Source organism: Hemiscyllium ocellatum, chromosome 28, assembly GCF_020745735.1.
Source record: "Hemiscyllium ocellatum isolate sHemOce1 chromosome 28, sHemOce1.pat.X.cur, whole genome shotgun sequence".
Classification (NCBI taxonomy): Eukaryota; Metazoa; Chordata; class Chondrichthyes; order Orectolobiformes; family Hemiscylliidae; genus Hemiscyllium; species Hemiscyllium ocellatum.
In genome coordinates, this window is record NC_083428.1 from 32552906 (window position 1) to 32565698 (window position 12793).

The window sequence follows — 12793 nt, forward strand, 5'->3', positions numbered from 1 at the left end:
TAATGTACAAGTGTCATTGTCGATGTCTCTTTATATTTTTATGTGTGAAACTGGGATTTGAGGTTTGTCCTCATGTCCCTGTAAACTGTTTGAACGGTAGGGTTTGGGGCCTGGCTTTGCTGCTTCTCTCCCTTGTAAAATTGCTGTCTCTTGCATGCAGCTGTAAATGTAACTGTTTGTTGTAAACTGTTTTTGTAATTTGTTTAATAAAATAAAAATAAACAGGAAATTGAGGTCTTCTCAGTTTAGGAGACTGACTGACTCTGTGCTGGCTGGTATTACAGTCAGTATGTTACTGTTGGTCTCTGCTTCTCTTTTTTGGAGGGGGAAAACCTGATTCCTGAACTGGCTAAATCATTTAGCCAGTTTGTCAACTGGCATTCCTCTTAGTGAGGACTGATTGTTAAACTCCTGATGCACACAATGTGTTTCAGATGAAACTCTGTTCTCTTTAGGGGATTGTTGTTTCACTGACTGGTTACAGCCTGTGTGTTTACTCTTTTTTTTACCCTTTTTTGAGAAAAGGATAATGTTAATTTTGTGGTAGGGCTTAGCCCTTGGACTCTATTTTGTGTTTTTTTTGTATGTGTCTTCACTTTTTATTGGTGTTTGGACTGATCCCTTGTGGAAGACCATACATTTTAAGAGGAGGCCTAGCCCTGGGACTGGGCCTTTGAAGATTGAACACGTGTGTGTTTGTGTGTGTGTGTGTGTGTGTGTGCGCGCGCATGCTGGGAGGAGAGCACTTGCTGTATCCTGAAGTTTGAGAGAACACCTTTCTTTGGGAGTGGACCAAACCCCTGTGAGTTAACTGCACCTGTACAATACTGTTCCTGTGAGTGGGCCTGGTTTTCCAAGACTGGGCTAGGACTCCTTGGAGACTGAACAACTGTGTGCATCTGCTACCTTCAGGAGTGGACTCTGCCCTTGGTTGCAGACTCTGTTTTTAGCAATGGACTCTGCCGTTTGGAGTGGACTCTATTTCTGACAATGCACATTGCATCCTGGAGTGGACTCTTCCTGGAAATGGATTCTATATTTGAGACTGTATAGATTTGGACTGTGTACCAGAAAGGACTGTTTTTTTTGGTAACTAACTGTATTGTGGTGTTTCCTGGGTCTATCACCTGCACTGTCTTGTGTCCCTGGGTCTGGTAGGCCTTGTGGTGAGCTGGGAGGCTCATGGGTCATCCTGAAAGCTGTTACTGCAAGAGCTGGAGGGTGGGTAAAACATCCTTGTGAACCTGAAGGTGGGTAGGCCACCCTGATGCCAGTCACCCTGAGAGCCAGATGGTGGGTAGACACTGTCGTCCCAAGAAGGGGTAATTGGGACGGGCTGTCCTAGAGGTGGTTGAAAGGTGTCAGAGCAGCCAAGAGCCAGAAGGTGCGTAAGGGCTGGCTGAGATCTGGAAGGCTTGTGGGGTACCCCTGCACGCTGCCTTCCCAGGGAAGGGGACGGGCTGTCCTAAAGGTGGCCAGAAGGTGTGCCAGGGTAGCCCACTGGCTGGAAGGTGCATCTGGGTGAGTGAGCCCAATGGTACAGGAGGACAGACTGAGAGCCAGAAGATGGGTAGCTGTCCTCAGTGCTGTCATCTGGGCAATTTTCAGGGTAGGCTGCCCCAGAGGTGGTCGAAAGGTGCTGAGGGTGGTTAGTGAAGGTGGTTAGGCTGTCCTGACTACTGTCACCCTGGGTGAGTACCGGGGTGGGCTGCCCTAGAGGTGGTCAAAAGGTGTGTCAGGGCAGACGGAAGGTATATTGGGGTGGGCTGCCTTAGGAGCTGGAAGGTGGGAGGGTCAGGGGCTTACTGGGTCTGCACTGTTTATGTAACTGGATTAGCTTATGTACAAATGTCATTGTTGCTGTCTTTTCATACATGAAACTGAGATTTGAGTTTTTTTCCTCATCTCCCTGTAAACTGGTTGAACAGTAGGGTTTGGGACCTGGCTTTGCTGCTCCCCTCCCTTGTAAAATTGCTGTATAAGCTGTAAATGTTAAGTTTTCTGTAAACTGCTTTGCAATTTGTTTAATAAAATACTATAAACAGGAAAAACCAAATAAACTGATCTCCACCTGACATGCAGAGTGCCATCTCTTCACCTCATTATCTGGACAAGTTCAGGAGTTACTGTGCTGGCTAATTGGTGAATTAAAGGACCCTGTCAACAGGGTGTTACCTGGACTGAGCCCCAGAGGGAAGGGACAATGCTGAGGCCAGTATAATTGTAACTCCTGGCATCTTCCCCTGTCACCACAGGAATTTCAAAACCTGTGCCCACACCTTTTTCTCTCTCTTCTCCCCACCAACCCCCCCCTTCACCACCTCGGCCCAAGGCCTCAAAGGAGCCTTCCACATCCATCAAAGTTTCACCTGCACTTTCACACACGTCATTTACTGTATCTGTTGCTCCCGATGCAGTCTCCTGTACACAGGGGAGACTGGATGCCTTCACACAGAATGCTTCAGAGATCCTCTCTGGGACACCTGCATCAATCAATCCCACTGCCCCATAGCTGAACATTTCAACTCCCCCTCCCAAGCTGCTGAGGACATGCAGGTCCTGGGCCTCCTCCATCACCACTCCCTTACCACCTAACGCCTGGAGGAAGAACACCTCATGATATAGAGCTTATGCTCGAAACATTGACTCTCCTGCTCCTCGGATGCTGACTCAGTAGCTGTGCTTTTCCAGAACGACACTTTTTGACTCTGATCTCCAAGCATCAGCAGCCCTCACTTTCTCCGAGTGTTAGCCCACTTGTTAGAACTCTCTACGTGGCTGGTGAACTGAGATTTTGAGTGAAGTTTTTCAGTTCCTCACCATGTGGTTTGAAGGTGGAGCAGCTGGGATTCAAAAGGACCAGTGTGTGGTCACAACTATATATAGGTGCTCCAATGGGGACACAGGGGATCTGTATATCCACTTCAGCCCGTGATCCAACCAAATGTCTAGCATAACTTCTGTGCTTCCAAGTAGCAGTTTTGATGCCCATGGTCTCCTACTCTGTTAAACTCCAAGCGCTACGGAGCAGGAGCTGGATATAGAACCCAAAGGGGACTGAGTACTGAGATCTGTACCTGGCATGGACCAGAGGCAAAAGCAGGGGGGGAAGAGAACAGTGGAGGATCAGGCAAAGTGAAGCCAGAAAAGCGTTGCAACTCACAGCCCGAACTGGATCAGATGCTTCAATGTGATGACTGACCTCCCTCTCGATCTCAAATAGTTGACGAGGTTACCCTTGAATGGACAGAGAGCAAAATTCTTACAGATGGTGAAATTTCCTTCTGATCTCAGCACCTCCACATTGCTTGCTTTTTTACTAACTTGCTGTCCCATTTCTTTAGATTATAACACTTTTTTTTGGGTTTGGATCTGAAACATGCTCTGAAAACACAAGCCCTTTCTTGACTCGGATAAAAAAGAGGCCTTTTATCTTAATTGTGGCTTCTGCTAACATTGTTGTTTGGAGAAAGGGCGATAGGCAGTTTAAAGGGTCTAGATTAGAGTGGTGCTGGAAAAGCACAGCAGGTCAGGCAGCATCCGAGGAGCAGGAAAATCAATGTTTCAGGCAAAAGCCCTTCATCAGGAGTGAAGGCAGGGGGCCTCCGGGGTGGAGAGATAAATGGGAGGGGGGTGCTGGGGAGAAGGTAGCAAAGAGTATAATAGGTGGATGGGGGTGGGGATGGAGGTGATAGGTCAGAGAGGAGGGTGGAGAGGATAGGTGGCAAGGAAGATTGGCAGGTGGGACAGGTCATGGGGACAGTGCTGGGCTGGAAGGTTGGAACTAGGGTAAGGTGGGGGGAGGGGAAATGAGGAAACTGGTGAAGTCCACATTGATGCCCTAGGGTTGAAGTGTTCCGAGGCAGAAGATGAGTTTAATGGATGTCAACATTTCAAATGTACTCCACTGCCTGTAAGAAGGTCCTGAGATTGTAAAAGGCCTTGTATAAATAATGACAATAACTGAGGTTCCATCTCACTGCTCAGGCTAGGGTAAAGTATCTCTGTATGGCACTAGCCCTGCTGTCTTGGCCATTATTAATCTCTCCCTCAACACCACAAAAGACACAGTTTCTGGCCATATTACATTGTTGATTTTTGGGAGTTGGCTGAGCCCACGATTGTCTGCGGCATTACCTATGTTAAAAAAAAATTGAAAAGTACTTCATCAATTGTAAAGAGGTCATAAAAGCTGCCCATGTAGGGGTTTCCAGTTTAGCTTTAAGCTTCTCCTTTCTATTACCACGGGACACAGTAAGAGCTTTAGTCAGATGCAATACTTGAAATGAGACAAACCCATGAAGAGGAAAACTATGAAAAGATCCAGTGAAAGAGAATGTAAGTAGACAGATCCAGCACAGGGGCAAAACTGTGACTCTGTGCAAAGTTAGATAGCTCCCTTGAGTCATTGGATAAAGAAATAAATTGGCTGAAGATACTATATACAGGTGTATTTTCTCCAACTGGAAGATTTAAAATCTTAGGCATATAATTACCTCACTTCCAGCCACTTAAGTATTGAACAACACCTCTAGAATATATATCTGTCTTGCATGTCACAGCAGCCAGCACCCTAATGAACTGCACGTCATACATACATACATCTTCACACCTGGAGTTGAGACACATTTTGGTACTTCATATCAATCAGGCTTTCGAATCTTCTCAGTAGATGGATGGTCCAACAAGGAACAGCAAACGTTTCCTGCAACAGGCCCTTACCAGAAAACATGGCTGCCTGCTCTGCTGATAAAAATCACACAACACCAGGTTATAGTCCAACAGGTTTAATTGGAAGCACACTAGCTTTTGGAGCGACGCTCCTTCATCAGGTGATTGACAATCACCTGATGAAGGAGTGTCGCTCCAAAAGCTAGTGTGCTTCCAATTAAACGTGTTGGACTATAAACTGGTGTTGTGTGATTTTTAACTGTGTACACCCCAGTCCAACACTGGCATCTCTAAATCATGCTCCATTAATGGAAGTGTGGCACAGTTGGATTCTTAGATGAAAATTGAATTTATTTTTGGAAAGAGTAAAAGAATGGGAGTCACAGCAAGAAAGAGAGCAGAACAAGTGGAAGCTTTTAAGAAAATGTATACAGAATTGTCATTTATTTTTGCTTTGGGGGCTACCATTCCAATAATAAGAAAACATTTTTGACATTTCCTTGAAATGTTGCTGTAATAGATTTTGGATTACAATGCCTGGTGATACCAAAGGTAGACCTGACCGCATTGCTACAGTGAGTTAAAAACATGATCCAAATATAAGTCACAATGAAGGCTGAGGGAGATGCAAAGAGATTGAGAGTCATACCTTGCTCATGTATTCAGTGACGATATACAATCCATTGTCCACTACAACTCCCAATAATTTCACCAGATTCTTGTGCAGTAATTTCCTGTGTTTTAACAAAGAAGTTAAATGCAAAAGTTAAATCAATCAGTTGCATAGAGTCAACCTATTATCTGATAATTTTATTTTGGCTGGGACTTTTTTTTTACTGAAGTTGAGGGGTAACCTTACTGAGGTTTATAAAATCATGAGGGGCATAGGTAAGGTGAGTGACATGGGATTTCCCACAGGGTGGGAGAATTCAAAACCAGGAGGCATATTGTTAAGGCGAGAGGGGAAGGATTTAAAAAGGACATGAGGAGCAACCTTCTTTTACACAGAGAGTGGTTCATGTGTGGAATGAACTTCCAGAGAAAGAGATGGATGCAAGTACAGCCACAATGTTTAAAAAAACATTTGGATAAGTTAATTGAAAGAAAAAGGTTTGGAGGGATATGGGCCAAGTGCAGGCAGGTGGAACTAGTTTAGTTTGGAATTATGGTTGGCATGGACTGATCGGACTGAAGGGTTTGTTTCCGTATTGTATTATACAGTTTGGGCACAGTCCTTGCTTTTGAATAAAGTTATCTCTCACCCACCCTGCCTTGTTTAGTGGAGTAAGGGGCAGCAAGCAGGCACCATACAAAGGCAGAACCTCCAAGGGAGCATAAATGAGACTTGTGCCCAGTAGAAGCCAGGTGATAGGATCGGGCACCAGAAAGCAGACAGGGGAAAGTTGAAAACATAAAAGTGAGAAGAAGATTGAGTTTGTCTTTGTGTTCTATTTATTCAGATAAAATATTTGCCTTTTTTCCAATCCGTAGGAACCTTTCTAGAACCTAAGGATTTTTGGAAGATTATAACCAATGTAGCTTATATTTCTGCTGCCACTTCTTTCGAAAGATGCAGGCCAGTCCTGGGAATCTTTTGACACTTGACGATCTTGATTTAAGTTCATCCCTCCTCATAATTTCTTAATTTTCAATAACTTTTGGGAAGTTTCTTAAGTTTTATTGTGTGAAAACAGACACAAAATGCCGGTTCAAAAGCATCCGCAGCATTTTGTTTCTTGGAGCTGTTATTCACTAGCAATAAGACTGTTCCCTGGAGCATGTACGCCCAGAGTATGGCAGGCACAAGGTCACATTTTGATGACTAGGAAACAACAGCTTGCATGTGATGTGGGCATGTTGCTTTGCAAGTCAAAGAAAGACATTGGGAATAGGTTTGAATTATAATACCGTACAATTGAGATGAGAGTCAGAATTGGTTGTGAATATCTCAGTGTGGCCTACAACCTATCCTCTTAGATAGAATGGCCTCTCAGGCAAGAAACTGGAGGGGAGCATCCAGAAAATGAAGACCTGGTAGTTTTCTGGTCACCCTCAAACTGGGCAGTGTACCCGCCCACTTAAATACAGAGAAACACTTATGCTAAAAACCCAAAGAGCTGCAGATCCTGTGAATCAGAAACAAAAACAGAAGCTGCTAGAAAAGCTCAGCAGGTCTGGCAGCAGTGTGAAGAGAAATCAGAGTTAATGTTTCAAGTCCGATGACCTTTCCTCAAAACTGATGGTGTTTGGAAACCTTTCTGCTGTCCAGTACGGGAAAGATCATAAATATAAGGACTGTTGCTCCACCTAGTGGGCACATCACAAAGCTGCAAATTCCATCCTGACTGATCAAAACAAACTAGAAAGACCTTACTCAAAGTTGAAAAATGTCGTGCTGGAAAAACACAGCAGGCCAGGCAGCATCCGAGGAGCAGAAGAATCGACGTATCGGGCATAAGCCCTTCTTCAGGAGTCCCGAAACGTCGATTCTCCTGATCCTCAGATGCTGCCTGGCCTGCTGTGTTTTTCCAGCACCACATTTTTCAACTCTGGTACTCCAGCATCTGCAGTCCTCACTTTCCCCTAGTAGACCTTACTCAAATACATGACCATTGGATAGATCAAAGAGCTTTCTGGCCAATAAAGTACTTTTGGAGTGCTATGATGGAGGAAATGCAGTTCTTATGAAGAGTCATCAGGCACTGAAATGTTAACTCTGCTCTCTTGTCATAGTTAGGAGGAAGTGAGGACTGCTGATGCTGGAGGTCAGTGTTGAAAAGTGTGGTGCTGGAAAAGCACAGCAGGTCAGGCAACATCCGAGGAGCAGGAGAATTGAAGTTTCAAGCATAAGCCCTTCATCAGGAATTAGGGTTGGGGGAGGCCAAGGGGGCTGAGAGATAAATGGGAGGGGGCGGGGCTGGGGGGGAAGGTAGCTGGGAAGGCGATAGGTAGATGAAGTTGGAGGTGATGGTGACAGGCCAGTGCAAAGGGCGGACCAGATAGGTGAGAAGGAAGATGGAGAGGTAGGACAGTTCAAGAGGGCAGTGGCGAGTTAGAGGGGTGGATATGGAATAAGTTGGGGGGAGGAGAAATGAGGAAACTGGTGAAATCCACATTGATCTCATGTGGTTGAGGGTCCCAAGGTGGAAGATGAAGTGTTCTTCCTCCAGGAATTACGTGGCTAGAGTTTGGCAGTGGAGGAGGCCCAGGACTTGCATACCCTTGACAGAGTGGGAGGGGGAGTTAAAGTGTTTGGCCACAGGGCGGTAGGGTTGATAGGTGTGTGTGTCCCAGATCAATTTCACTTGTTTCCTCTGCCCCCACCTTATCCCAGATCCAACCCTCTAACTCGGCACTGCCCTCTTGAACTGTTCTACCTGTCCATCTTCCTTCCCACCATCAGCTCCACCCCCCTCACCGACCTATCACCATCACCCCACCTTCATCTATCTATCGTATTCCCAGTTACCTTTCCCCCAGCCGTGCCCCCCATCCCCCTCCCATTTATCTCTCAGCTCCCCTGGGCTCCCCCCACCATTCCTGAGGAAGAGCTTATGCTTCAAACAGTGACTCTCCCGCTCCTCGGATGCTGCCTGACTGGCTGTGCTTTTCCAGCACCACACTGTTTGACTGCTGAGTTTCACAAGCAATTTCTGCTTTTGTTGGCACAGTAACCAAGTTGTGTGTAGTTAACTCCCACAAATAGCAGCGTGATAATGACCAGATAATCCACCTTATTTGTGATGTAGATTGAGGAATAAACATTGGCCAGGGCAATGTGGACAAACCTGCTCTTCTTTGAAGTAGTGGCATTGAATCTTTTACCCAACCAGGCAGGTATACGGGGCTTCAGTTTAACTGTAAAGTACACTTGAAGGACTGTGCTGCAGTGTCAGTCAACACTTTGTGCTCATAGTCTAGAACTGGATTTGAACGGAGAAAATTTGTAACTCAGAGACAAGGGTGCTGCCAAGTGAATTATATTCACCATAAAAATTTGGGAACTTCACATCCTTCTGGATTTAATATAGAGTTCAACAATTTTAGGGTTTTCTCCCGTTTTTTCACTCCAACACACCAGCTGTGTCATCCCATGGGCTGCTACCAAAAAAATTGTCAACTATTGATAGTCCCCATTGGCAGACATTGATTCCCCTAGAGTGACCTTTCCCCAATTCCTGTGTCTATCAAACTGCTTTTCTCCCTCATTGGGCTCTATCTGCATCTATTGTTTACTCTGTATTTATGCAGAAGATGGGGAGGAGGCAAACATCTTCCCGGCTACAAACACCTCTGAAGGAGGGTCAGTGGACCTGAAATGTCTCTCCACAGGTGTTGCCAGACTTGAGCTTTTCCAGCAGCTTCTGTTTTTGTTTCTGATTTACAATATCTGCAGTTCTTTGGGGTTTTTTTTTGTTTATAGCAAAGAGTTGTGTTCAGATAGCAGCTTCAGTGTTACAAAGTATCACAGGAATTCCCTCAGGAGGGTTATAAATAAAATCTGACACTGCGTCACATAAAGAGATATAAGATCAGATGACCAAGAGCCCAGACAAAGATGGAGGTGTTAAGGAGACCCCGTAAAGGAAATGAGAGAGTAGAGAGTTAGAGAGGTTTACAATGGGGGTATTGCAGAGTCGAGCATCTTGTAGACCACTGAGCACAGGGGAGATTAACACTTGCAGAGACCGGTGAGCACAGGGAGATTGACACTTGCAGAGACTAGTGAGCACAGGGAGATTGACACTTGCAGAGACTAGTGAGCACAGGGGAGATTGACACTTGCAGAGACCGGTGAGCACAGGGAGATTGACACTTGCAGAGACTAGTGAGCACAGGGGAGATTGACACTTGCAGAGACTGGTGAACACAGGGTAGATTGGTACTTGCAGAGACTGGTGAACACAGGGGAGATTGGTACTTGCAAAGGCCAGTGAACACAGGGGAGATTGACACCTGCAGAGACCGGTGAGCACAGGGGAGATTGACACTTGCAGAGACTAGTGAGCACAGGGGAGATTGACACTTGCAGAGACTAGTGAGCACAGAGGAGATCGACACTTGCAGAGACCGGTGAGCACAGGGGAGATTGACACTTGCAGAGACTAGTGAGCACAGGGGAGATTGACACTTGTAGAGGCCAGTGAGCACAGGGGAGATTGACACTTGTAGAGACTAGTGAGCACAGGGGAGATTGGTACTTGCAGAGGCCAGTGAGCACAGGGGAGATTGACACTTGTAGAGACTAGTGAGCACAGAGGAGATCGACACTTGCAGAGACCGGTGAGCACAGGGGAGATTGACACTTGTAGAGGCCGGTGAGCACAGGGGAGATTGACACTTGCAGAGACTAGTGAGCACAGGGGAGATTGACACTTGTAGAGACTAGTGAGCACAGGGGAGATTGACACTTGTAGAGGCCAGTGAGCACAGGGGAGATTGACACTTGTAGAGACTAGTGAGCACAGGGGAGATTGATACTTGGTGAAATTAAGGATGTGGGGAGTGGAGTTTCGGATGACCCCGAATGTACACGTGTAGAATGTAGCAGAACAGATAAAAGTACGTGAGAAAAGTCATGTCTCTAGGTAACAAAGTAATGAAGGTGCAGCTGCAGCAGCAGATGAGGTCAGGCATGAGCAAAGTCAAGTGATGTTAAGGAGCTGGAAATAGGTGGTTTTAATAATGGCGTAAGTGTCTTATATTAGGCTACACAGTTCAGGTGTCTGACCTGGTCAGAGCTAATTAATCTGACCCAGAGTATCAGTTGAGCCAATACAATCAACATTGGGTCTCTCGGGTTTGAGAATTAGCAGCCAGGATTCTCATGCTCAATTACATGCAGTGACACATCTCTGTAAACTACATGGGTGCAAATACGAATGAAGATAGAGCTGAATTATAGTTATAGTTTGCACATTGACACATTAATGACACTTACGTCATCACGGAGGTCTCTTCTAAGAAAGACTGAGCCATAACATCACACTTTATGTTCTTCACAGCCACTTTCTGCCCCATGTATTCAGCCTGAAACACAGCTATAAGAACACAAAGTGCAAGATAGTTTGAACTCCTCTGAACTGTCTTACACCTGTATTTAAAAGTAATTGGCGACTCAGAAACAGAAAGGAAATCGCATGTATAATTAGAACTCTGTTGTGTTTTTTGCCAAGTGGAACAAACCTTTCACAAGCCGGACCGGGAAAAGCACCAGTTGATCAAATATTCCAGATAATCAAGAAATACCAACAAGCACAATCCCAAAAATAGATCCTTGGGAAACCTGAAGGTCATATTATTGGATTGTGAGTGGAAGCTATTGTCAGAAAAGACACTTTCCATCCAATCAGAAACCAGGGGAAAGACTAGCTTAGGCAAGAGCCCTGCAGCCTGAAGTAACTTCGTTTAATGCAGGGACTGATATGAAAATCAGTAGTATGCAACCTATGTTTTGATTTTTTTTTCTTTAAACTAAGGTCTTAAGATGCCTTGTGCCAAAATGATTGATATTGTAAATTTGGGTGTAAGCAGGGGAGGAGTACAGAAGTACTACATTAACTCTTAACACTGTGAACTGGACTCTCAATCAGTCCAGCTGACTATAGTGAGAAAGTCCTCTATGTCGGGAGGTTTGTAATGGATATGTACCTAGGGCAAAAAAAACTCTTCCGTTTAACATGAGCTCCCAATATTTGAAAACTGATGCACAGACTTACAAGGACAATTTGTGCAGAATTTGGAAAACTTGTCAATTAGGGACGGGGGGACACTTGAGATTGGGATACAGAGAGTTGATGCACCAGTGTGGATTTGAAGGAGTAGGATATACCACATGGCTGTAAAAGGATCGAAGAAGATGGGAGAAAAGCAGAACAGGCTATTGACTTGGATGATGAGCCATGATCATAATGAATGGCACAGCCAGCTTGAAGGCCAAATGGCCTACACCTGCTCCTACTTGATATGCTTCATTTTTAGAGGGAGCTTCAGTCTGTACTTAAACCATGGCAAAAGTGAGGACTGCAGATGCTGGAAATCAGAGTCTAAATTAGAGTGGTGCTGGAATTTGTGCCATTCTAATCTAAACTGTATTTAAACCATGCTGTACCTGACCTGGGAGTATTTGATGTAAAAATATCGAGGATGTTTACTCTACATCTAATCTGTGATTGGGAGTAATTGGTATGAGAGAACACAGAGAGCTTTAATCTGTACACAACCTGTGTCTGGGAGTGACCATTAGGGAAGTTTTTGAGTTCTACTGCATCTCAAATCCACTTGGCACTGAGTTATAAGTATGGTGATATTCGTTGCTTGAAATGAGGAAATATCCTGTTTTCCAGGCACTAATACCGTCTGCCTAAGTGGAAAACCTCTTCACAAACAAATGACTAAAAGATTAGAAATGAATTCATTAAACACCCACCTCCAAATTCCCCTTCCCCTATTTGTTCTCCCAATATTAGTTGTTGCATGTTGAGTACCCAGCCAGCTGAAAAGAACAAGGAACACAGTCAATAACAGAAAATATTTATCGCATTCAGTGTGACAATAAAGCACCACATGGGTTTATGATAACGAATCATATTAATCTGATAAGTCCAATGACCAACCCCAATCTTTGCTGTCAGCTGACCTCAACTGAGATTCAGCATGGAATCTACAACTGACCTCAGTACCCTGGCAATAAACAAAAACCAAAATAGAACCAACTTCCCTGTGACCCCCAAAACAACTCCAAACAACTGTGGGCGGCGCGGTGGCACAGTGGTTAGCACTGCTGTCTCACAGCACCTGAGACCCAGGTTCAATTCCTGACTCAGGCGACTGACTGTGTGGAGTTTGCACGTTCTCCCCGTGTCTGCGTGGGTTTCCTCCGGGTGCTCCGGTTTCCTCCCACAGTCCAAAGATGTGCGGGTCAGGTGAATTGGCCATGCTAAATTGCCCGTAGTGTTAGGTAAGGGGTAAATGTAGGGGTATGGGTGGGTTGTGCTTCTGCGGGTCGGTGTGGACTTGTTGGGCTGAAGGGCCTGTTTCCACACTGTAAGTAATCTAATCTGATCTAAAAAAACTATCCGGTGAGTTGTACTATAAAGCGTTTGCAAGTGATTCCAATCAT

The 12793-nt window shown here is 45.2% G+C and overlaps 1 protein-coding gene across 2 annotated transcripts in view; it reads right to left on the minus strand.

Annotated features, from left to right (window-relative positions):
* matk (megakaryocyte-associated tyrosine kinase) overlaps positions 1 to 12793 on the minus strand; it is a 69613-nt gene that overhangs the window by 12581 nt on the left and 44239 nt on the right. For both annotated transcript variants that reach the window (XM_060845952.1, XM_060845953.1), the window contains exons 7-10: positions 12101 to 12166; positions 10613 to 10712; positions 5321 to 5405; positions 3164 to 3237 (exon numbers count right to left, since the gene is read on the minus strand). In XM_060845952.1, coding sequence (XP_060701935.1) covers positions 3164 to 3237; positions 5321 to 5405; positions 10613 to 10712; positions 12101 to 12166 — 325 coding nt within the window. The remainder of the gene's footprint in view (positions 1 to 3163; positions 3238 to 5320; positions 5406 to 10612; positions 10713 to 12100; positions 12167 to 12793) is intronic.